We start from the raw sequence: 27,865 nt of genomic DNA, 5'->3' as shown, positions 1-27,865 counted from the left end.
CTATTGGGAGCCAAACCTATTAAAACCACCACAATGGGGCCAACACAGGTGGATAATGGTGGATATTTTATTAGCACCGTCAGGCTCAACTAAAATGAAAAAGCAGGAGCTGGAGGATGAATCAATAGCCAAAGCACGTTCTAAAGCAAGCATGAGGGTAGGAGACAGACTTGGTGACCCACCTATAATAATGACACATGAATGTAAAATACACACACACACAGACACAAAACACACACACAGAGGAATAAAAGACAAAAATAAAGCTAATTCATCTTCTGAAAGATAAAAGGAAGTAGGAAGAATATTAGGGGCATTTCCTTAGGAAAATTAAGGCAGGTATATAATCAATAATGTGGAGATGATTCAACATTTTTAACTGTCAGCTATTATAATTACTGTTCAAAAAAAAAAAAAAAAACTCAAATTCTCCTTAAATTATTCTATCTATGAAATGTCAGCTGCTCTCTTGTCTTATTGAGTGATTTGGTCAAAAGTAACTTTCTCTTTTTAAATACACCTAAACACATCCATCACAGTTCATGATTAATACTTTATATTTAATTTTCCTTTAAAAATAATGGAGATCTGGGCCAAGGAGATGGCTGAGTGAGTAGAGGTGCTTTGTGGTCAAGCCTAATGGCCTAAGGTTTGATCCCTGGCACCCACATGGTGAAAAGAGAGAACTGACTCCCGCAATTTGCTCACTACTGCCACATGTGCCCCTGTGGCATGTGTTCACTCAGGCATGCGAAGAGATGTCCTCTTTCCCAATAAATAAGCATATTGATTTTTAAAAAGATTATGTACTTTACATAGATGCTAGGTTTTTTTGTTCACGTGTGACTTGAAACTCAGTGAAATGAATACTACTAAAATTATTGCCAGGAGAGAGATGTTTAGGACATTTCCCCTCAGAGCAGTTTAAGGCTCCATAGTCACATGAACTTCCCCCATTATCAGTTTTTTCTAGGGATCATGGGGTGCTCTTGGAGCTGTAGTCTACAGGTTTAGAGGAATGCGCAGTGACATGTACTCAGTCATGAAATAGTAGTAATCTAATGTATTACTAAACATGCTTAGTGCTACTGCTGACCATTTTCCCTCAGCTCCTGGGAACCACTCATGTTTCTACAATTCTAACAATCTGTTTTGCTTGAGTGACTCCCGCACATTTTCATGGCTTACCATCTGTCTTACTAAGGGTTAAAATTTAAAGCATCACTATTTTCATAAGTGTATACTAAATAGTAACTCTTCCCATAAAATTATTTTGATGCTACTTCATAATTGTAATTTTACTACTGTTATGAATCACATGCAACCCCACATGAGTCATGGCCCACTGATTGAGAGCTGCTGCTCGAGATGGATGAAGCATTTAGTTTCCAACACTCACTATTTAGTTAACAAGATGTACACATTACTAAATGTTTACTTCCCATTACTACCCACACTGACACCCTGAACATAGCACTCTTCCTGCTAGGATACCTGCTCGGAGAGCTCGCTCGTGCTCTCTCTCATTTGCTCTCTCTCCCCTTCTATTAAACTTACAGTTTAGTTGGACAAACTTTTAGGCTCAAAGTTACTACCCATCAACATTTTGAAGATATTATGTCTTTCTGGATCCTGAACCTGCTACTCCTGTTTCCTCTATTGGTAATGTGGGTATAACTTCATTTATTGGCTTCCCTGTGTACAAGCAGAATACAGTATGCAGCTGTAACCTAGACTCAGAACAATGCCAGGGAAGGCAGTTACCACCACTGTGCTACATATAGTAGGTAAACAAACTCAATCATACAAATGACTTAAGCTCTGCTGGCCAAGACAAACATACCCATTTGAAAGAAAATGTAAAAGTAAATAAAACGTACCAATAGTGAGCTAAACAATTATGAAGATATGCTCTTTCCAAACTATTAATGCATTGATTTGTTTGTTATTTCATTTTATAACGTTGAATGAAAGAACACAACATTAGAAAAAAATACAGCCCCATGAAACAGCTGTCTACAATTTCTGGTGAGATTCAATTTCTGAACTACTCGAATGCTGTGGTAAATATTAAAAAGTGGAAACCTTTTATCCCAAAGAGAGAAAAATATTTAGCTTTTAAAATGTGCTCTCAAATAAAGACCAAAAAGGAGAGATTTATGCATATCTGCCTAGAGACAGGCTTTAGACTCAGTATTTTCTTTTCTTTTTTGTTTTTGAAACGGTTCAATCCTTTTGGGCTTGCATCCTCTGAAATAGTCAAGGCACTAGATTCTAGCGTTCATGCTTCCAAATACTGGAAGTCTGTCACAATTCTCACACACCTCACACTTGTTAACGATTCCTCACTTCCTAAACCAACAAACCATGCCTTCTTTAAACTCTTGTCATTACTCTAAGCCCAGCAAAAACTGAATGAGGTTAGAGGATACAATCTTCACTAAAAACTTTTCATATGACAAGGAAAAAGGCAGGAATGAGAGAGGAAGAGAACCATCTTGTTGCTAGGTCAGTATGCAGCTACCAAGAGTTAGAATAAAAACACAGGGTAGGGCGGGATAGACAATGAATAGGGCTTCTTCAATTTTCAGGCTTCCTTGTTTCTAGCTAAATACTTCCCAGACTAGTCAACTCAAAAGACTTGTGTCAACCCAAACTGATTAAAAGTTACTCATAAGGTTAAGGTGATCAGAAGAAACAGATCACTGAAGTACTTCCCCCAAGTAGGAAAGTTCAAATAAAACCGGACTCCGGATAAGAGGATAAACTGCGTAAACATAAAACACATAAAATTCCATGTCAGACAGTCTGAGCAGCTCTGTTAGCTATCACACTGTGAAAGAGAAAGGTGCTAACAGGTCTCAAAAGAATATTTATGATAATTTACTACAATGACTGCTGTGAAATCGCTGCTGTATTGTGCACACTAAGAGAAACATATCCAATAGCACAACTGAAAGTGAAACTTAAGAAAATATTTAAACAATTCTAAAATTGGGTATTTACCCATGATATTTTCATTCCCTTTTCCCCCTCCTGGAGAGAGAGAATCAATAAAAGCACAAGGATGCACTTTGATTTACATGAGCTTTCCCCTTGCATACTCACACACTTGCCAAGGAGCTATTCTTATTTTACAGACAGAAATCCTCTTCACGCAAAAAGCCAAATTAAAATGAAAATCTAGCTTCAAATGACTGCACCATTTCTAGTGCAGGCTATTTATATATATATATATATATATAAAACAAACTAGGTTATGCTGTGCTGTAGAACGCTATATTGTTCATAATTAGCCCTGGCTGTTTACATGTTAGGGGGTTTACACTAAGAAGTGATCTAAACAAAAAAATAGCATAGTTGTTCTTTAGAACCATGTGAATAAATGGTCACAAAAACCAAGACTGGCTATTTATAAAGTGTATGGTAACATTGCAATGCAAGAAAGATAGGATCCCTCAATCCTAATCATCCTCTGAAGAAGTTATGACAGAACAGACTTGAGACATAATCATACGCAATCATTTAAAGGGTCATTAACATTCTTTTCTGCTGTGGAGCTCCATGTGAAGAGAAAGGAAACCAGAATAATAACAGCAAAATCCACAAGATCATGTAGTATTAACATTTCCAGTAATGGAAGCTAACATCAGAGTCATCAGAAAATTCCAAATATTTAAAAAAATTAAGCAACATGTTCCTAAATACTTTATCAAACACTTGAACTAACTAAAAATAAAATACATCAAAGGGTTTGTGAACTGTAAGGGCAGAAGTGTTAGCCACAAAAATGAGAATAAAAACAAAATATAAAAAAGTAATAAGAAAGAAATAAAATTAAATATACCAAAGCAATAGAGAAAAATCAGTGAAGCCACAGCACAATATTAAAAGGATCAGTAAGAGAAATCCATGACAGAAGAAATTTGAGAGGATGATCTAATAAAAACTGATACAACAGAGAAGAGACACAACTGTGACATAAGAGAAACAACACTACAAATCCTTAAATAACAGGAGCCGAGGACAGACAGCTGCTAATATACGGCTTCCAATGTAAATGAAATGTCTAACATTTCCTGAGAGACACAACTAACACAATTTATTTTATAGAAGAAAGACAGCCTTAATAGTCTATTATCTACTAAAGGCAACAAACCAATACAAGACAAAGAATCTCACCTCACTTTACTAAGCAACCACTACTCTGAGGGAAAAACCACAAAAAGTAAAGACACCAATACAAAGAAATTCACTAAAACTGTACAAAAACGTTAGTACATATTTATGTACATAAAACAACTAAGGAACATTTGTTCTAAGAATGCCAGAATAATTTAAGATTTCAACATCAATCAATATTCTCTAGGATTTTAATGACTTCAGAGAAAAAAATTCAAGCCACCTGATACTTGTAAAACAGTATTTAACAAAATCCAAAATTTGCCTATGATTAAAAACTCAGCAAACTAGGAGCATTCAGCGTATTAAATAGCTAATATACAAAGCCTAAAAAAACCATCAGAGTTAATAGTGAAACTCTTGAGTGCACATCAAGTTAACTCCTTAAGATCAGGAGAGAAACAGAGATGTCTACATTCAATTTTTGCTAAGCATCTGGCCAGATATCCTAGCCAGTGCAAAGAAGCACCAAGAATAAAAGGTATATAGATTGCAAAAACAAAATAAGACAAAACAAAAAGCAATACCCCCCAACTTCAAAAACAAGAACAAAGCTTCATTCACAGAATGACATGAATCTGAAGATTCCTACAAAGTAACTCCCTGAACCAGTGCTTGTAAAGGTGGCCAACAGATATAAATTAATTGTATCATGATAATAATATTTAATAACTGAAATGGAAATCTAGAATGCTGTTATAATCCCATGAGAAATGACCACATGAGTATAAACTTAAATAGGTATAGCGTTTCTTCTACACCAAGAACTATAAATCTCTAAATAAAAGAAAACCCAATAAAAAAGAAATGTTCATGACAATATTATTTTATATTGAAAATTTTCTTCAAAGTGATTTAAAAGAAAAAAAAATTCTCCCAAAGTACCAGCTAAAATGTTCAGAGATAAACATTTTGATCCTAAATATTTATATGCAGGACCAAGTGGATGTGAGTAATAATATAAAAATATAATATTTTACAATGACTAATAGATAAAAAATAAGACCAAAGTTGGAGGACACATATAAAGCTACAGCAGAAAAAACTGCACACTGATAGATTGAATAGAAAATAGAGAACAACAAAAACCCAGACAACCATCCACATAAAAAACCCAAACTGATAATACCAAGTGTTAGCAAGTATAAGAATATCAGAAATTCTCTCCCATTGTTCATAGGAAACATCAAAATTAAGTAATTCAGAAAGTAATTTTGTAATTTTTTACAAATTCAAGTAGAGTTGATTTTTCTATGACTCTGAATTCCTTAGTATTGCCCTAGAGATAAAAACTGCATGTTTACATAAAAAATGCCATAAACACTTACAATATTATTCTTCATAGCAAAACTAAAAGCAGTTTAAAATGCCCACGAAATGCGTGTACAGATAAACTGACCAGAGTTGTACTTTATAAAAACTGAACTTTTTAGATGCACAGCAACAAAGACAAAGTTCATGACATGAAAACAACCGTTCTCAAGACTATATACTGCACATATGCATCTCTGTGACATTACAGAAAGAAAAACGGATTGGACCAGATCACTAGTTGCCATAAATAGGAAGAAAAAAAAAAGTGGTGGTTTAAAGGAACTCTTTTGGAGTAAATAAACCAATGTACATTGTAATCATGGAGCTGCCTGTATCTGTCAACTCACAAAAATTTAGTTCCCAGCTCTGTGACCTTGGTCAGATTTCTTAAGTGTGTATGTTGTTCTTTATAAGATCAGGTATTATAATGGTGTCTAACTCATAAAGCTAAAAAATTGAAGTTGAATATGCCACATTTCAATGGTGAAAATAGCATTCAAAAGAGAAAATCTATTTCTATGTACTTGCATTACAGCCTTCACTTGTAGCTAAAAGAAGATCTTACAGTCAAGTCCATGGGCAATGGCCACAAAGGGAAAGGAGAAAAACTCAGCTCAGCAACAAGAGACTGACACAACACACCACCCTGTATGTAAGCAGTCCTAGAGTAGCACAACTTTCTACTCTCTTTCAAAGATCTAATAAAGATTTCTGCAAACCTAACATTCAGGATTCTTTTTAATAGTTTTAAAAGAATGACCATAATAAATATGAAAAATAATGTTCAATGTATTTAAAGCTAATAAATGAATGTAAGGTATAATATACAACAATAAAATTATCTAATCATGGAAATTCTGTATTAATTTTCTAAAATTATCAAGCACTTAAAAATCTTGTATTTGGACATTATTAGAGATTTCTTTCTGTGCTGTTTACTTTTGTTTTTCTATTTCCAAGACAGGACCCTTCCTGCCTCAGCCATGTGATGATCACCAAGTGTGGTACATTTTGCTGGGTTTTAGAGAAAGGGTTGAAGTAGAGAATCATCACTAAATAATGAGGTATTTAACAATGATAGTTCATAAAGAAGAAGAAAAGAAACCACAAACACAGGAAACGACATAATTCTTCAAGTTTATGTTTGATTTTTTTTTTTTTTGGTAATTGCTTAAAATCTAGCCATAACCATTTTTCAGTCATTAAACACAAATTTCAATATAATTCTAAAGTGAATTATTAACTATCATAATTAAACACATAAAAGGCATTAATTGGGCATTCGGGGTTAAGCTTACACAACTAATTTTCATAACAAAATAAAGCACCATCACATCTAACTTGTAAAAAAATATAATTTGTGTGTTAAAAACCATTTTCCCACAGTACAAGTTTTTAAGGGGAGTTGGTAGATGCTGTATCCTTTAAATCTACAGAGATTTATCAAACATTTTTACACTAAGAGAACAAAAAGGAATGATTACTACTAATACAATTTTAATGTTTATCCTGACATTTCTACCAACAATTAACAAAAAATTACCAGGAAGATATGTTTTCAAACACAATGTTCTCCCCCAATATTAAGTGTATTTCTGAACTAAGTGCATATAAAATTAACAAACAGAAGGAAACACAGCTACCATTTCAAAATGATAATCTTAAAAGGTTTAAAGATATCATTTGTGGAAAACAAAAGAAATTTCCTTCTCAGCAACATTCCAGGACGCGGCTCTTTCCTGCCCACTAGCAGACAGGACTGTACTTGTCTGGGAGCCACTCATGTGTTGACACAAAGGTAGTTTTCCTGAATCTTCTTATTGTGGACACAAAACAGGAGATAGAGTGATACTGCCTCCAGTAATAAACTCCAGTTAAATACAATTTAGAATAAATGGTATCTTTCCCTCCAAAGTTACTGGGCTAACACTGAGGAAGGTTATCTATAACACTAGTAGACAATAATTGCCAGGAAAGGCTCTGGAAAAAAAAACAAAAACAAAAACTACCAAAGAATCGGCATAATGCCACAGCCTCTAAAAGACTATGCCCAAATTCACAGGACAAAATAAATTCTATAATCACTGTAATAAAAAAAAGGAATAAAGGAAAAACTGCTAAGCTACAAAAGTTTTCTATGTAAAGTGGTCACCTACCAAAACAAGCAAACAACATCAAAATCCAACAAATGGGCTTTATGTGCCAATTTCCCTTTTTTAATTTAAGGGGGAAAAAGTGACTACCTTTTATAGCTAAACACATTTATTAAATTCCAACACACCAAAAAGGAGCTTTGAATTTTGTTTATTAATGCATTATAAAATGCAGCTCATGTCCTACATAGAACAACTTACAGAGATGAAAAGTTAATGCTTCATAAGCTAGCAGAATGAAATTTGGCTTGACTGCCCCCTGCTGACACAAAATTTCTACAATTACAAAAGAGACAAGATAAAATTATGAGACTAACTTTCAAAAGAATTCTTCCTAATTGATGGTTTCATTAAAATCCATAAGAAAACTAAAAAGATTAAAACATTTCATGTTAACAAAATTTATGTGTACTAATAGCATTTAAATGTTTGTATCTTTGTCTTCGTGCAGTGGGCAAATGGTCACATAACAGCTGAGATCTGAGAATTATTCAAAGTGATTTGACAGCTTCTGACCTCAAGTTCTTAGATAGAAAAATAAATCAGCAAAAGATGAACAACTTTAGAACTTTAGAACATCACTGACTGAACAAAAGCAGAAAAGCAAAGGAGAAAACGAGACTAGATGGACCAAGTAAGAAAATCATGAGCAACAAAACTTCAGGACAGAAACTGGGTAATGTCAGGGTATGTGGTAATGTGGGTGACAGCTGATAAAAAGTAGTGAAAATAGTCTTCAAGTAAATAGGGAGGAAATAGTCAAAGTTTCACATGTGCATGATCCCTGAATACCGGACACAACTGCTAAAGTAATGGAAGCAAGGACACTTCTGCCAACAGTGAGCTAGGATGGCTACACTTGAGCAGTCAAAAAAAGAGGATTTTCAGTTCTTCAGCAGGCAACTCTGTCTTGGCAGACATTCTTTTAGAAAGAACAGTATAAAACAAAATAAGATGGAAGAGGAAAAACTGTCAGAGAAACCATTTCAGAGCAACCACAATAACCCTGGCAAAGAACTGAACCAGAACAATACTATGATGGGGAAGAAAAAAATGGAGTATGTTATCAATTAAAAATACAACCAGTGACCTGATTGTTCTCAGATCTGTCCAATTCCTACATCATAATGACCAATAGCAAATTTAATTGAGGTGGAAGAGCAGAATTTACAGAACAGAAAAGTGTCACTGGAGCTAATTTTAGGGGTGGGTAGCCAGCAGGACTAAATTTTTCTATAATTACTGGTCTCTTTGCAAGTATACATTGAATACAGTTAGGAAAATGAAGTATTTTTAAATGGACATAAGCTACAAAAAGTAAACAGTGATTCAAGTTAGGGAGAAAGTGTTCCCAGAAGCAAAGGGAAGAGGAACACAACAAAAACCAGGTTAGGCTGCCATGTTCTGCAGAAGAAAATCATCCATAAAGAACAGTGCTATACACTAATGGATAGTTAATATCTGTACCCAGACCTAAATGTTTTGAATACTAGGTATCAGAACAAGTTTTACATTTACTGACTAGATGTGTATGTTTTTGCCTCTCTCACAGACAGCCCTTTTCTGTCTAGCTTTTTTTTTCTCTATAGTCTGAATTCTTCATATGTCTCTGGATATTCTCTCTCTTATTCACAATAAAACCTTCCCCTTAACCACACCACAGAACAGGCCATTTCAATAGTTTCTTTATTGTGACCCCTTGCATACAGAGATGCTTAGCTTCTCGGATAGCTCAGATATTCCCTAATTAAAGTTAAAGCTGGTTTTAATGAATTCTGATTTGCCAAGTATTTTAAAACTGGATATGTATATTCCTGCACAGAAAAATCGTAACTTTAAAAAGTAAAGTGTCCTCAAAACATTGTTAAACATTGTAATGCATCTCTTACTATGTATCTTCAATGTTTTTATACTCATCTCTAAAGTTCAGGACAAAATATACTCCTCTGAAATCTGGCTCCACATGGGTAAAAATTATGATCCATTCAAACTCTCAGAACTATGTTGTTATCCCTAGGCCAACTTGATCCACTGTTCAAAAGTTTTGATAATAAAAAGTGATAATATGATCACCTTGGCTTCTGTGAATATATTAAAATCAATCAGGGGTTAATTTTTACTCTAGGGTTATGTTAACTCAAAGCATTAGTCAATAAATTGAAAGAAAATGTCTGTGCCCTGTGGTTTTTAGGAGATGGTCTTTTAAAACTGAATAAATTTATGATACGGATATTAAAATTTGGGCTATTAAAATCAGACAACATGTTTTTTACTCTCATACTGAATACTTTTAGCCTACCAGTTGGACAAAATGATTCCATCTCTGTTGGAAGAGAAAAGTGAATTTGAAAAATAGAAATAACTGAGACACATAAAATTTAAATGTGATACATAAACAATATAACTATTTTAAAAAGTTCAAATCTTTTAACAGACAGTAAATTTTAAGTCAGCCTGGGGACTCCTTCACTAATTTTTTTCAGGGAAATACATAAAACAGAACCTAAAGATTAATTTGGTTCATTAAAATTATAGGAAAGGCTGATGCATTCCAAGTGCAAAATAAACTAAGAACATGTAAGGCAAGTCTCTTTCATACTAACTAGTACTGTGTTTTAGGTATTAAACATATCAAGGAACAGATGATAATCCTTGAAAGTAGAGACAGATATTCTGTATGGTAACAAATAGTGTAAGAAAAACATGTTTGAATACAATTTTAAAACCAACATCAAGCCAGGATAACATGAGATAGAAAATGGGTTGCAGCATATACATGACGCCAGGCAAGTGTTGGGCTCTTTTCCTATGCAGTATCGCAAGTTCGCTCCAGATCTTTCCTAAGTATTCACTTTCTGTAAGCTGTATTCTAACTGGCAAAAAAGCTGAACATTTTTGTAGAGTATGCCTGGACTCCCTTCTACATAACCTCATTTACTGCATGGCACATACTGACACCAAACAGGTGTTTGGTAAATGATTCAATAGTAGTCAAAGCTTAAATTCTTTTGGCCCACAGAGCTTCACTTTCTTTGGTTTGGGGCATTTTTCTCCCATAAGGAGCCAGAGACTATATAACTTTAGCTGTACAGTTTAAATAATAACTTCTCATTGCTGTTTTGATACATGAAAACCAGATACAATGGCATACAAATACATGTGTCTAGACTCACAAATGCCACAAATGTAGGTACCAAGTACTGGGGTGTCCCACTATCTACTCAGCTTTATACCTAGCTCAATGCCGTCGGTCTTCTATTAAAATTTCCCAGGAGCATAAAGAAAACGTATCAACTATTTTTAAGTAACAAACATTTACTCTAGTTTAATTGTCAAAAACATAAAGTCACAGAAATAAAAAACAGCTACCACCCACAACTTCAAGCTTCCTTTGCCTCCCCATACCTCATCTTTTCTCCTTTGCCCCAAACTGTACTTAGATCATCAAGTAATATAATATAATATCAAAAATACCATTATGGATTACAGATACGAAAAGCTAAAAGATATACAAACATTAAGACATTTAAGAGAAGTTCAGAGTAAGCCTCATAAAATTATGCTCACTAAAATGCCAAGCCTCTCTGCCAGTGTCTGAAAAGGGGGCAGAAACTTCATTGAAAAGGAAGCAAAAGGAGTGTTAACTCATCAAATCTAGAATTAATGAGGAAATTGTTTTTTAAATCCAATAAATATACTAGAAAGTATCTTGTTCACCTTACTCAATGCTTTCTACTGTGTTCACATTTCCAATTATATAAAATACAGTAACCTGTTCTCATGCACTATCATAAATACTTCCCTGCACTTTACCAAGGAAAGTAAAGGGGGTATAGGATGAGAACAGACATCTAAAGGGCAATCTTAAAACTGGCTTACTGTGGGAGTTTTTTTTAATTGTTAATTTATTTAATTTCATTTCAAATGCATCTGTATTTTGCCTGCATTTAAATCTGTGTGAGAATGTCAGATCCCCTAAAACTGGCGTTACAGAAAATTGTGAACTTCCATGTGGGTGTAGGGAATTGAATCCTGATCCTATGAAGGAGGACCTTATCACTGAGCCATCTCTCCAGCCCTTGTATTTTCTTTTTTAAGAATAAATCACAACTCTGAGTAAGCCTGCTATCAAGTCGTTCATTCACTGTGTAACTTTAGGTCACACATTTTATTCTTGATCACAGACTGCTTAGTCATAGAAGGTAACACTGTTATTCAGTTATTCTGACTTACCTGTCCTTCCTGTCCTATAAAACTAGGTGATAATGACCTTGTAGTAAGGTAGTGCGGGAAAGAACAGAAAGATAATTTAATTACATTGAATTACACCACACCACATAAAAATACAACCAAAGCAAAATTGAATGAGCTGACTAAAATTACTGAAGGACTGCTAAAATCTCTAGCTCTAGCCTAATACATCAACAGTGCACAGTTTTCTAAGAATCTCCTACCAAAGAGCTGAACACCAGCTAGCATAGTTGGAAAGAAAAGCGCCCTCCTTGTAGATGTAGCTTTGAATTCTGTAAGGCAGAGGTGATGTAAGGTCTGGGAAAAAGTGTTGTCAAAGATAATCAAAGGTTTGAAGAGGAGCTGAAGAGGACAAAGCCTTGCCTCCAGCTGACTTGCTACAATTTTCTTCAGTTGTTTCAATTTAACATGTTTATTTTTTTTTGTAAAAAAAAAAAGAGAAAAAAGATTTTTTGTTCTATCTTCTTAATGATCACATTTATCGATATAATTTGATCTATTTATTTATTACATCCCAATCTCTGTCCCTCATTCCTCCCACATAGTTCCTCCTTCCCCCCTCCCTTTCTTTTCTGAGACACGCCCCCCATTTATCCTTCCTCTTACATCAAGTCTCTGTGATATAATCTGTGGTATTAGAAAACCTAAATATTCTCATACAAAATCTAAGGATCTTGACACATACACATGGCTATGGGTAATTCAATTCAAATCCAAGTCAAAGGACATTTATATGATTTCAAAAAGGTCAGGTATGCCGCATTGCAGCAAATTCTCTAAGACTTTCAGATTTTTTTTAAGTTTTACTTATTTTTATTTTATATACATGAGTGTTTTGCCTGCATGCATATATGTGAACCACACTGGCGTTACTGCTGAGCTATCTCTGCAGCCCAGCCACTCTAATTTTTGACACCACAGTCCTGCCTTTTCATAATGTCAAATAAATAGAATCAATAAGTATACATTGGTTACTTTTGCATCTGTATGGTTTTATTTAACCTAGCATGATTAATCAATTAACCACTTCAATTTTTAATTTTCCCCTTACCTAAAGCTGTCATCCTATGTATCTCTAACTCACATAAATTACACACTGCACACATCCACACAGAGGTTATCAACTGCTATCTCTGAAAGCAGAGCCACTTCCACTCACTTCCTTAACACGCTGCTTTGAGAAGCACTGGAACCTGCACTTGACACATTTCAGGTGAGCATCACCATCTTGTGTCCAAGAAGAGTAACTGCAATACCAAATCATCAAGAAGAGAGTGACAGCAGAGTTTTCCTGAATCTGTACAAATACAAGTATCACTAAAATACTGCAAAGTCTGCATCACTCACATTTTATGATTACAGTGCATTAAAATGTCTAGATATTCGAATTAGACGGTACATATTAAAAGAAACTTTGTTTTATTATAGGTTTACCAATACTTTTTCAAATGTTGCATACACATATAATGAGTACCACACAGAACACTGGCACTTCATTACTATTAATACTGTATGAAGTTTTAAAAAATATACAAAGTAATTCTAATAACGGTTCTAAAATATTCAACATATGACTTTTGTTCTTAGGTATTCCCAACATCAGTTCTAAATGTCAGGAACCTAAGAGTATTTGCAATAAAAGGGAAGAAGTTTTATTCAAATTTATAAGTGACTAAACTTTAAACAATCACAGAACTAGATAATTTTAATCTATATAAATTTTTTTACATCTGTAGCTTTCATGAAAGCATATTAAATAGAACCTAAATATTATAAGCTCAACAGACAACCATGAAAGGAAAAATATGTAGATTTACAGGTCATCTTTGTAATAATTTTTATATAAAAAAGTCAAGGTATTCTTCTATTGTCAAACATGATTTTGTTTTTCCACAAACACCAAAGTAAGGATAATTTATTGCCCCCCCCCACTTCTGATACTTTCACAGTTAAAAAGAAAGAGTAACACATCCACCCCAGGATAATATCTGGTATTTTAACTACGTATACAGAAAGAAACTTGTAATAATAAGAAAGGATAGGAAGGTAGTATCCAAAAGGAAAATAAAACCAACTAACTCATAACTACAATAAAACTAAAAGCACAGCTTAGCTATATGGCACCCTTTTGGGTAGCATTTAGGATGCTTTATTATTACCTGTTTCTGTAAAATAAAATTAAAACTATAGACATTAATGACGTAACAGATTGTCTAACATTTTCAAATGACATAGAAAACTGATAGACTGTATAATTATCATGAAGGTAGAAGCTAAGTTTACTGCATGTCTTCCCTCCCAGCTGTCCTAACAGTGATGTCTCTTATCAATTTTAAGCTATTCTACTCCCCGCAGCAATTGTTCTGATCTTGGCCATCTTGGTCATATGGTACCTAATTTTGTTTGACTATGTAAAGACTCTATGGTGATACTGAACATTTTCTAAAAATGTACCTAAAGTAATCAAGGTTTGGTAAGGGCTAAACCCAGAACTATAACAAAAGGCTTATAGAAAAAAAAATGAAACATCTCCCACCATACCTGTAATTCTATCACTTGGAATATTGAAACAAAGTCTAAAGCCAGCTTAAGTTATACAGTTACACAGTGAGCTCTGGCTTATCTGGGACTGTGGAACAGGACCCTTCCTAATAATGCCATATCAAAACTAAACATTGGAAGATAGAAAGATCTCACACACTTATGTCTAAATTAATTATTTTGAATTTATTTTTTATTTTATTGAAATTATTATACAGGCATCTACAGATCTAATTTAGTAATCCCTTTCAAAATCTGATGAGATCCTTCACAAAAACTGAAAACTAAAACAAAATCCATCTGAAAGCACAAAATACTCCAAATAGTTAAAGCAATCTGCAGCTGAAAGAGCAATTGCTAAAGGTATCAGAATATCTAGCTTCAAATTGTACTTCAGACAATAACAATGTGATGCTGAAAAAAGCAAAACAAACAAACAAACAAACAAAACAAAACAGTCCAAAAGAAGATAATGTAGCCATAGTCACATGACTTTTAAAGAAGATGCCCAAAACATCTATTGGAGGAATGTCGACTTGTCAATAAATAGTGCTGGTAAATCTGATTATCCAGATATAGAACAGTGGAACTAGATTCCCATTTCTCACACCATCAAAAGTATAATTAAAAAAAATTAATCAAGACATAATAACTATAAGCAACTAAGGAATGCTCCAAGTGGGAGAAACTCTTCTCCAGGAAAGAGTACAACAATTGATTATTCAATATCATATGGTCAGCCCTGAAGACATATACATAAATAATATCAAAACTAAGCAGATCATATTTAGAAATATATACATGTACACGAATACATAAATGCATGTGACAACAAAACTAGCAAGATACTGTAGCAATGAGTATATACAGGAGGGTTTAGAAGAAAACGGGGAGAAATGATGTAGTTATACTACAACCTCAGAAAATTAAATAATGAAATCAAGACTAAAGATCTAACAGTTTGAAACTACAAGAATGGGGAGGGCACTGTTTCAGATGTAATATGCAAAACCTTTGTGAAAAGACATAAACAACTTAGGAAATAACACTAAAAATAAACAAATAGAATTAAATAAAATTAAAAGTCTTCTGTATAAAAACAATCATCTCGACGATGGGGCAGGCTACAGAGTGGGAGAAAACCTTTGCTAACTACAAATCAGAGAGGAATAAAATTCATAAGGGTAAAGAATTAAAAAAATTATTTATCCCCAAAATCAATCAATAAGTGACCATTATGAATGGAACAGACAGTTCAAAAGGCCAGTAAGGACAGAAAAAAATCATCTTAAATATCCTTAACAAGGAGGGAAATGCAAATCAAAACTAAACTGAGGCACTACTTCACATCAGTTAGAACGGTAACCATCAAGAAAACCACAAATACTGCAGGTGCACATAAACCCTGCTGGTGGGAATGTCCAAGTAGTGTAGGCTACCTTAGAAATCAGTATCCAGGCTTCAAATAACTAAAAGACACCTCCAGAAAAAGATTGATATATGATATATATATATATATATATATTATCTCCATCCTAGTTAATTAAGGTTTCTTATGCCACGGTGAAACACCATGATCAAAATAACTTGGGGAGGAAAAGACTTATGCTTACAAATTACTATTCTTGATTTTAAAACATCAGGACGGAAACTCAAACAGGGTAGGAACCTAGAGGCAGGTAGAAACCCAGAAGCAGGAGCTAAAGCAGAAAATATGGAGGAGTGCTGCTTACTAGCTTGCTCCCTGTCTTGCTCAGCCTGCTTTCTTACAGAACCTAAGACCACCTACTCAGGAATGGTAACCCATATTTGTTCCTGGATTCAGAACATTTGTTTGAATGAGGCTGACTTTATGGCTCTTATCATCAAGTTCTATACTCCTTGTTAAAATTCTGTGCTGCCTTTCATACCAATCTGTGACATGTTCAGCACTGACCCATGTCCTACAAAAGTTAAGACCTCAGCTAGCTTGTGTAAACACAGCCAGCAGTAAGGGAAAGAAAATCTTACCTGCATTTGACCAAGAGCCTTCACCACACAGCCAAATGCTAAAACTAAACTAAATGAAAGTACTCATCTAACAGAGAGGATCCTTTCTATCTTTAAAAGGGTTTAATATACACACACAAACATAAAGTTACATATAAGGTCCATACTTGAAGAAGAGAATAAATTATTATTATCATTCTAATACAGTGAAGTGATGGCCATGACAGCACTTATGGTAGGTGACTTGACTCTATCGAATAAAAAATACATTTACCATGGCATAGCTGAAGATGCTGTAAAATTCTCCAGAACTCTAGATAGAAAAAAACAAATCTTACATATTTAATTTTCAAGTGAAATACATTGAAAGTTTCTGGCAGCAGAGGACAGAGGATCACAGGAGAATTACAAAATACTTCCATTAACAGGGTAGTTCCCTGAGTAGCCTTGGTCCCAGTCATACTCTACATTTCTCCTTGTAATTAAAAGGGTATGGTGTCCTGATTAGTAAGAAGCTGGCTAGTCCAGTCCAAACCTAGTTCTTCACTCAGAAAGAATGTTCTCAGACTCTCCATGGCACTGGTTACAGCTGCCTGAGAATGGAACCCGGAACCAGATTTTTCAAGTGCCCTACACAGCAGTGGAAATGAGTCAAGAACAGTCAAAACTTGTCCTGTAACTCGCTTGAACCTTGGGACACTGGCTTGCTAAGTACATAAGATTTCTGTTGTCCGTATCAAAAGGTAGTAAATTTGCACTAGGTAACAAAACAGTGAGCTCATTCCACATCTCCTGGCATTTTCTTAATGAAAATCTAAAAAAGCAACGCAACAAAAACAAACTTAAAAAAAAAAAAAAGACATAAATCCAATAACCTGTTTCTTGGTTTTACAACATACATATAATTTTCTTCTTACCTTATCTATTCTATCCGGGCGATTAGTAGCTGCCAAAACTGTCACATTTTTAAGTTGTTCAATCCCATCCATTTCTGTTAATAGCTGAGCCAAAACACGGTCTGCAACATTCCCAGCACCTGAAGAACTAGTATTTTTAAAAAGGTTTTAAAAATCTTTCTGTCTCCCTAAATACCACATTTAATATTTTAAAATTTCTTTATTTTACAAGAAAACAATGTATCTGATTGCAAATGTACGCCTAATAATTCATTAGTAATTGAATTATTATATCAAAAATTATATCCAAAATAATTCCCTTTCCTAATCATTAATCATGTTGATTTTTCTGACACTAAAATGAAAAATGAAAACAGGACTAGAAAGTGAGACATAAGGTTACTTCAACCAGTTCATCAAACATACAAAGAACTAAAATTAGCCAAAATTTATCTGCTACACATTTACAGAGATAGGCAGCATTTTTTTTGCCGAACAACATTCATAATCATAATCTGTGAAATGAAAAAGCATTGTGAGTATGTTGTGAAATGTGCTTAAAAGGATAGAAAAGAACACAGGGTTTATCCTTTACCATGGGATGAATGCTACCTTTACGTTAGCTCCTGTAACAGAGCACGGAGCATAACCAGCATGCAGCATAGTTAACAGAACTCAGATTTCCACGTACAGTACAAGCCCCCAAGTCTTGACTGACCATCCACAAGATCCTCTTATCCACAACTTTCAAGTGGACATGAGGTGTTGTATGTAACTGCTGATGCCAAGTTTTAATTTCAAGTGATCCTGTGCAGTATTTAAAATCTCCAAGATCAGAATGTATATGGAGAGCCTAAGGCCTAATCCCTACAGGACAGCTAACCAGGAATGACTGAAATATCACCCTAAGTTAAATATATGATCAAAAGCCCTTAGTTCCTAGGTGTTTAAGTATACCATATATTTGTCATATATTTATAGAGTTCTTTATATAATCTTCTAGTTTATTTCATGTTCAAATATAGTATCTTGGCTCCTTGTGAGTTTTCAAGGAATGGTTTATTTTAAATAGCTGTGATTTACATATATTTTTCAGAAAGTTTTACAATGTAAAAATGAATTTTAAAAAATTCCTCCAAACCTGAAAATATTTTCGGTAGCATCTTATAAGAATGTATACTTAGATACAAAAATGCTTTACCCAGGAAATAAACTGTGTATATATATATATATATATATATATATATATAAACTGTTATATATATATATATAAATAAAAAACCCTATTGCTTTGGCTTCTTGGATCTATACCAACAGCTCGCTTCACTTAATTAAAAAAAAAAAAAAAATCTTGGGGGATTTTTTCACAAAGGACTTAGATTTTTAGAAGGAGAATTCTACCCAGTATCTGTATGCGATAATCCAGGATCATAACCTGTAAGTGATTAGATTGGTCGACATAACATTTGGACCTAGTAACTTGAGTACTTATCAACTTAAAAACAAACAAAAAAGCAGTATTAGATTTCTCTACTGAAAAAAAAGTATTTTTAAGTGTAAAAGAATGGCCCTTGAGCATAAAGTAATAAATTAATAAGATGCCTTTTCTACAAAATGAATTAGTAATATTCATGATTAGCAGCCATCATTTTCAAAATGTTTTCTCATCAGCTCAAGAACTGTGTTGCTCCAGTTGAAGAAAATTGAGAATTTTCAGAGCTTGCACTACTGTTCTTATGAAGGAGACCAGTGCCCGTGTCAGGTGGCTCACAACTGCTTGTAACTAACATGCACATACCCACAGACAGACACAAACACACATACACACAATTAAAAATAACACAAACGTAAGTTTTTAAGAGCACAGTCTTCATTTCCTTTCTGCCCTTGTCCTGTCCTGTTCTGTTACTAGCAGCTATATACAGAAAGCACCCATCACCTTGTATCATAAGCACAAATGACAAGGTTTTCAGCTTCGGCTTATTTCTTTCTCAATTTAATTTGCACAGAAACACCTGGCTTTCTTCATTGCTCCTATTTGGTTGTTCAGCTTTGCTTAGCACACTATTCTCTTCTGAGCCCACTGTCAGGGTGAATTATTGCAAAGCTTTTAAGACTCATTACAAAACAAATATTATAAACAGAAAATCTATTTACCAATAATATGGTATGCTCAAATACTATGAGCAGAAGCTAGACTCTTCCCCCAAGTTTTACCAGACTGAATCAAAATAAACAGTCCCTTTGACTCTGTAGCCTATATTCTTATTATCAGTCAATATTTTGATTATTCAGTTGTGTACCTGTGTGCACTGTGCTGAAAAACTTACAAGAGGATGAAAGAAACATGGCTCTCTTGAGGATTTGATAATTGTAGTAGGGAACTGATTTAAAAAGCTATGTATGTGTCCTATTAGATTTAAAATTTTGTGAATCTATACTATTATATGCAGAAAATCACTTAGTATTATTAACTACAGCACATATATTAAAAATTATTATTTACATCTTTATTACATCCACATAGAAGAGATAAATATCTAATTACAATTTGTTATAAAAACAAATGGTAGTTTAATATTAAAATTAAGAGGGGAACTCTTGGATCCTAATTTTATATATATAATTTTTGTTCTTTATTTCCACAAAACCACGAAGACCTAGTTTAAGAATAACCTGGTGAAAACATTTCATAAGCCTTGAAAACATCCTGGTTAACTTTCAAAACATTTGTAGAAAACAAAAACTACAAAACTGACATCCTAAAAAATCAAAGCCAAAAATCTTAAATACAAATATTTAATTAAATACAAATATTAAAATCACTAAAACATCATAAAATTTTACTATCTGCTAGAGAAAGGCAATACAGCATTTGAAAAGCATTCAGCAACAAAAAATATTAAAGCCAGACACTTCTAATACAGTAATTTCTCTTTCCTTTCACAAGTCAAAACCTCTGTCTAAATTATTCTCAAAAGACAAATAATGGGATGAGAAATTTAATATAACCAAAAGAGCAATATAACACAGAATAAAACAAAAACTGGCAAATCATACAAACAATGTGGCTAGCCAACCATTTTTTCCACTATTATGTATCTACTGGGGATATCTTTGCATGACAGCAACAAAGAACTAAATATAAAAGAAATTTAGGAAGTGTACTAACTAATCCTGTTATAGAAAACATTGGCTGAGCCAGAGATTCAGCTCAGGGGGTAGAGCGCATGAACAGCAAGCCCAAACTCCCCAGCTGGTAATTCCCAGCACCAAAAGAAAAAGTACAGAAATAATGTACTGAAATCTACTTTCAAAGAAAAATCGCTAGTATGATTATTAAGGTAACTACTGGAAAACTGACTATATCACACTAACATGTGAAATGTTCTAGTACTTAAAGCCCTTTGAGCATCTCGACAGCAAGGGTCAAGCAAACATCCCAAAATTTAAAGAAAGTTTTCTAAAATTTTAAAGCACTTTCAGTCCAGTCATTTTAGATAATTTACCTTCTATTTTATTGTGAGACATTTATTTTAAAAAACTCAAAAATTTAAATAATATCTTTTTTCCTCTCCCAGAATTTTTAGATTAAAGTTGCTTTAGGATGAGATCTTTCTGTTTTAACACAAAGCTAGAAACATGAAATTATTTCTAGTATATAGCACTAAAAGACCTTTGTACATAACTAAGTTAACTCAAATGCTTCAATTTTATCAGTATTTTTTCAAGTTGTATAGGAAATGATTATACAAAGTGATCAGATGAACTAAATGGGTAAAAGAGAAGTTAACTGCACATACACACACACACACACACACACACACACACACACACACACACACACACACACACACACACACACTGTTTTGAAACTGTTTGTATTTTAATGTTAATTCCACTTCCCCAAGAAGGGGTGCTTAGTCACATACTCTTGAGGTGACTTCAACTGAACCTTCCAATTTTAATTAGTAAAATAAAGGAAAGCCAGTGACTGGGTGGGGCGAGGGAGGTGGAGAGGGCTGAGAGGTCTGAGGAGGTCAGAAGACAGAGGGTAGAGGTTGTGGCAACTTGGAGGTTCCCAAGGACCAACTAGACCCAGTTGAGATTGATTGGCGTTAAATAGCTATGAACATTAAGGATTTTATAGGTTTAGTATCTCTTATAGAAGGCCAGTTTATATCTTTGTCTATTTGATATAATCTTGTTGTGTAGAAGGTTTATGGATTGAAAGTTGAATATATAAGCCTGAATGAAAAGGCTGTAGAGTTGTATTAATGTGGGATTTTGGGGTAACGAAACACCCCTGGAAAGAGGCAGAGAACTGATAGGAAGTTGGCTCTGACAGAGTTGGGCCATGAGGGCGGCTCGGACAAGGTGGCTCTGGACAATCGACAGAGGTGTGCACGGCTCCATATCAGGGTCGGGCCCGAGGATTGAGATCTTAGGATAAACCTTTTATATCTTTTATTTTTTAATATTTACTACAACAGATATAAAAATTGTTTCAAGAAAAAAGTAGAGTAATAGATTACTTTTGCATGGAAGATGACTTGCTACTATTTAATATGCTAATGTTTAACATTTCTTACCTGCCTCTTTCAACAGCCAAGGCATCAAGTTCGTCAAAAAAGATAATAGAAGGAGCCACTGCTCTTGCTTTACGGAATATCTAGTGGAAAGAATGCCATAGCAGACCAGATTAGCAAATGACAGGAAATTACAAAGTTTTAAGATTACAAAAATTTAAGATCAAATCTATCATACAGAAAACTACCAGCCTGTGATTACTTTATTTATAACTTTTAACATGTACCCAAACACTGTACTGATTTAAAGTAATTTCCTAAGTGGTCAACAGACTACCAATAAATATAATACAGGAGGAAGACCAGTTAAGTAATCAAAGAAACCCCATTAAACCCAGCTCTACTAAGCAGACAAATTTACTTATTCGAACCTAACTTTCACATTCAAAAAATGATGGTAATAATACAAACGGAGCTCAGAAGATTAGGAAATAAATAACAGACAATGCATAAAACATTTGGCCCATGTTAAGTGCCACAGGGACCATCTAGACAAGAAATAGACAAGAAAGAGGACTTGATTTCCCTGTGTAAAGTAGATATGTTGCTGTTAGCATGTTCTCAGGATGAACAAAAAAAAAAAAAAAAAGGGTAACTCATCTAGTAAAGAAGATTCCTAAGAACCCACCATCTGGCTTTGTCCGTGCCTCTCCTCGAACAGTGTCAACAAGAGCCACTGCAAATCAGTCTTTCTAGAAAGTAGTCAAAAATACATCTGGAAAAACTAGTTAACCATGTGCCCTACTGCTGTGTTGGAATTCCCTGGAATGCTTCCTGATAAACCAGACGTTTAACCATGTGGAGCAGACAGGCTGTTTCTTTTGATACAAATACCACAGGCTTTTCAGGGATAAGATTGCTGTTATTCTGTCCTTGTTTTGGCACAAAAAGAATACTGAGTATTGTTTTTGGTTTTTTTCTTTGGGTTTGCCTTCAGGTAGATTAGATTAATCATTACTATGTAATGCAAGTACAATTGGAGTGAGCTTTGCTAGATTTTTTTTAAGGTGCTGTATTTTTGAATCTATAAGAGAATAGCTGTTAGTCATGATAGAACCGTGTTCCTCGTGAACAAGCTTTCATTCTCAGTGGAGTGGCCATCACTATCAAGATCAAGATCAGATTGTGGAAGAAATAAAGAAAATATCTCAAAATGAAACAAGTTTTTCTGTTTTTGTTTTTTAATATCTAACAGATTTTACAAAAACTTATGTTTTTTCATTGGTAATTGGTTTAATTTAAAATATAGAGGTTTGTCAGACTTTTATAAATTGAGTATAACTTTGTACCAAACTACCTGCTACAATAATGAAACTATTTGCAAAAACATATACAATTGCACCAATAGTAAAGAATTATGAAGTATATCCATGATGTTTTCCAGCTAACATAGGAATTACCATATAAATACCATTCAACTCTCCTCTGGTAACAAGAGTTGATTTGTATGGGCAGTGTGATTTATTGTTTATTTCTTCTTAACCAAATATCTCTTCAGTAATTTATAATGGCTTTGCAGTAATGTGTATGCAACAAACACTGGAAAACTGATCTCTAGGGTGATATGCATGTTTCAAGTGGTGTTGAAAGCCCCACTAATGAATATGTAATAATAAACTTACCTGTTATTAAAAAAAATTTGGCCTGATACCTGGAACCCAATACATAGTATAGGTCTTCAGTAACAACAAAAACAAAAAGCCCACATATATATGGAAGCTAAACAATGTTCTACTCAATGATAGCTTGGTCAAAGAAGAAATAAAAAAAAAATTCAAAGACTTTTTAGAATTTAATGAAAATGAAGGCACAAAATACCCAAACTTGTGAGATACAATGAAAGCACTGCTAATAGGAAAACGCATAGCTCTGAGTGCCTCCAAAAAGAAACTAGAGAGAGCATACACTAACAGCTCAACAGAACACATGAAAGCTCTAGAACAAAAATAAGCAGATACACCCAAGAGGAGTAGACTTCAGGAAATAATCAAACTTAGAGCTGAAATCAACCAAATAGAAGCAAAAGAAATTTTACAAAAAAAAAAAAAAAAAAAAAAAAAACAAAAAACAAAACAAAACAAAAAACCAAGAGCTGGTTTTTGAGAAATATCAACAAGACAGATAACCACTTAGCCAGACTAAATAGAGGGCACACAGAGAGTATCCAAATTAACAGATAAACCATCTAAACAGTCCCATAACCCCTAAAGATATAGAGGCAGTCATCAAAAACCTCCCAACCCCCCGCCAAAAAAAGGCCCGGACCTGCTGGATTTAGTGCAGAATTCTATCAGACTTTCATAGAAGACCTAATACCAATATTCTCCAAACTATTCCACAAAATAGAAACAGAGGGAATACAATCCAACTTATTCTCTGAAGCCAATATTATGCTCATTCCTAAACCACACAAAGACTATACAAAGAAAGAGAACTTTAGACCAATTTCCCTCATGAACATTGATGCAAAAATACTCAATAAAATTCTTGCAAACCGAATCCAAGAACACATTCAAAAGATCATTCACTATAATCAAATAGGCTTCATCCCAGGGATGCAAGGAAGGTTTAATATATAGAAATGCATCAACGTCATCCACTATATAAACAAACTAAAACAAAACAAAACAAACAAACAAACAAACAAAAAATACGACCATCTCACTAGATGCTGAGAAAGCATTTGACAAAATTCAACACCTCTTCATGTTAAAAGTCTTGGAAAGGAATTCAAGACTCATACTTACACACTGTAAAAGCAATATATAGCAAACCAGTAACCAACATCAAACTAAATGGTGAGAAACTTGAAGCAATCCCACTAAAATCAGGGACTAGACAAGGCTGCCCACTCTCTCCTTACCTATTTTCAATATAGTACTGGAAGTACTAGCCACAGCAATCAGACAACAAAAAGAGGTCAAAGGGATACGAATTGGAAAGGAAGAAGTTAAAATATCACTATTTGCAGATGACATGATAGTATACTTAAGTGATCCCAAAACTTCCACTAGAGAACTCCTACAGCTGATAAACAACTTCAGCAAAGTGGCTGAATAGAAAATTAACTCTAATCAGTAACCTTCCTCTACTTGAAGGACAAACAAGCCAAAAAAGAAATGAAGAGAATTAACACTCTTACAAAGAATATAAAATACCTTGGTGTGACCCTAACCAAGCAAGTAAAGGACCGGTATGACAAGAACTTCAAGTCTCTGAAGAAGAAAACTGAAGAAGACCTCAGAAGATGAAAAGATCTCCAATGCTCATGGATGGGAAGGATCAACATGGTAAAAATGGCCATCTTACCTAAGGCAATCTACAATTTCAATGCAATCCTCATCAAAATTCCAACTCAATTTCTTCATAGAGTTAGAAAGAGCAATTTGCAATTTCATTTGAAATTAAAAAAAAAAAAAAAACAGGATAGCAAAAACCATTCTCAACAATAAAAAACTACTGAGGAAAATCACCATCTCTAACCTCAAGCTGTATTACAGATCAATTGTGATAAAAACTGCATGGTATTGATACAGACAGTCAGATAGATCAATGGAATAGAATTGAAGACCCAGAAATGAACCCACACACCTATGGTCACTTGATCTTTGACAAAGCAGCTAAAAACATTCAATGGCCCAACAGCTAGAATGAAGAAGCATTAATAGTCAGGAACTAGCATTATTCTTAGGCAAATGGATGAAAGTAGAAAATATCCTGAGTAAGGTAACCCAGTCACAAAAGAACACACATGATATGCACTCACTGATAAGTGGACACGAGCCCAAAAGTTTAGAATACCCAAGGTACAATTCATAGACCATATGAAGTTCAAGATGAAGGAAGGCCAAAATGTGGATGCTTCAGTCTTTCCTAGAGGGAGGAACTAAATACTCAAGGGAGGTAGAGAGTGGGAGGGACTTGTGAAGCCAAGAGGAGGAAGAGGGGGGAAAAAGGAGGCAGACAAGAATGATATACAGAGGGTCAGGAATTTGAACAGAGGTGTGTAGAAATGGAGGGTGGGAAAATGGGAGTAGCCACCAACAAGTCCCTGATGCCAGGAAAACAAGAGGGACTTCCAGGGGGGAAGCTGGGAAAGGCAAAAACCTTTAAAATGTAAATACATAAAATATCCAATTTTTAAAAAAGTAAAAAAAAAAAAAAAAAAAAAAAAAAAAATTAGCAGACAGAAGGAAAAAACATCATCTAAACCACCAGGCAATAGTAAGGTCAAGTCAGTAAAATGGAAATTTTCAAATATGAGGCTTATTCAAGATTAAAAAAAACCAACAAAACAACAAAACAACTCTATTTAATGTAAAGGCTTAAAATCCTATACACAGATTTACTGCCCTTCATAAAGACAAATATTTCTTTCACAAACATTAAAGAAGGGGGAAAGTAATAAAACTTAAAAGTAATTTTGGGTAAAAATAAAAGTTAAGATAGTATAATAGATAAGAACAAACACAAAATACTAAAGAGTACTCAAAATCGCATTTTAACAAATAAAACAGTATTTGCTTGAAGAAAAATCAGACTACTTTCCATTACCCAAATTTAATAGAAACTACCAGAAGGCTAGAAGTGCTTCTCTCATGGTGTAATCTTCTTACCTCTCTAACTGCTCTTTCAGATTCACCAACATACTTATTCATTAATTCGGGCCCCTGAAGAAAAAAAAAAAAAAAAGAAAACTATGGCTCAGTGTCTTCATACAGTCAGCTATATTTTCTTTTTATTAAGGGAAAAAATAGACTAAAGAAAACAAGCCAAAAAATAATTTACTTAAATTAATTCCTTTAGCATGCTTACTTCCTCTGGGTGTTATTTATACCTAAAAGATTAAAGCCAAATGTTCTAAAGTCACAAAAAAGTAAGAAAAAAGTGTTGTAACAAAACACATTTTATAATACCTTGTTCTATACGTGATTATCCACTTATGAATAGTTTTATAATATATAGTTTTATACCAGAAAATGTATAGGCACCAACGATAGAACAGGCTAATTGAGAAGACCAACAAAGAAGTCACACATGTAGAAAATTCCTAGGTCTAATCACATCTGTTTTTTTAGTTTATACCTAAATCTATTAGATTAATAGCCCTATCAGATAAAAAGATATCAAAAATGTTCTTTCAGTTCTGACAAACTTTAAAAACTAAGCAAACAGAGCAAGATTCATACAATATATGATATTTCCTCAAAGTCTGCAAATGTTTCTGCTGTCAACACTACACTCAATATGACTAGATCATAGAGGCATTTCTTAGTCACTATCCTTGCCAGGAGTCCCAGGACCACCTTCTTTGTTAACTACTCCAGAATCACCCTCCCATAACCACCCCTGTGATACAGCTCTAGTGCCTGGCTACTTTCTGCTGTCCAAGTCCAAACCACCTTTTAGTTATCTGTCTATTTCTTTCTTGTCTTCAGATATTCTACGAGAGAAATCAAACTCTATCAAATTGTACTAATGAGCTTTATAAAGAGAATTCCTGGCCTGTCTGTGCAAGCAGAAATTACTTTAAAAATAACACAATATTTAATTATTTATATATTTTGGGTTCTATAAATAACAGGCTCACATTTTATTTTTACTCTTTTTTTTGGGAAAAAAATTCCTTAAAAATGTGAAAGTCATAATTAAAAGTCTAAACCAAAATTAGCTGCAAATTGGATTTCGTTTAAAAATTGGTTACAATTTTAAAAAGCTCTTTTCTGTGAAATATTTAAAGCCACCTACAATATCAGTGCTGTAAACGTTGGGGAGCAAACCCAGGCTTCAATATATTAAAAAGACTCATGATATACTGAAAACAGTTCAATAATGTGTAACAAAAACCTGCAATTTTAAATTTAGTACTATTGAGGACATAAACAATGGTCATAACTTCTAGGTACTCTAAGAAGACTGTTACCTATACACAAGGAAACGCATGAAGTGT

At 34.0% G+C, this 27,865-nt stretch overlaps 1 protein-coding gene across 2 annotated transcripts in view; it reads right to left on the bottom strand.

Annotated features, from left to right (window-relative positions):
• The window catches only part of AFG2A (AFG2 AAA ATPase homolog A), a gene marked incomplete at its 5' end in the record, with an annotated part of 172,123 nt that overhangs the window by 96,468 nt on the left and 47,790 nt on the right, over positions 1-27,865 (bottom strand). For both annotated transcript variants that reach the window (XM_080929327.1, XM_080929328.1), the window contains 3 exons: positions 17,348-17,474; positions 21,919-21,998; positions 26,532-26,585. In XM_080929327.1, the coding sequence (XP_080785453.1) occupies positions 17,348-17,474; positions 21,919-21,998; positions 26,532-26,585 (261 nt within the window). The remainder of the gene's footprint in view (positions 1-17,347; positions 17,475-21,918; positions 21,999-26,531; positions 26,586-27,865) is intronic.

Source organism: Micromys minutus (assembly GCF_963924665.1).
Source record: "Micromys minutus genome assembly, chromosome: 15".
Classification (NCBI taxonomy): domain Eukaryota; kingdom Metazoa; phylum Chordata; class Mammalia; order Rodentia; family Muridae; genus Micromys; species Micromys minutus.
The sequence above is the reverse complement of the archived record's forward strand: the minus strand, read 5'-3'. Positions and strand labels throughout refer to the sequence as shown.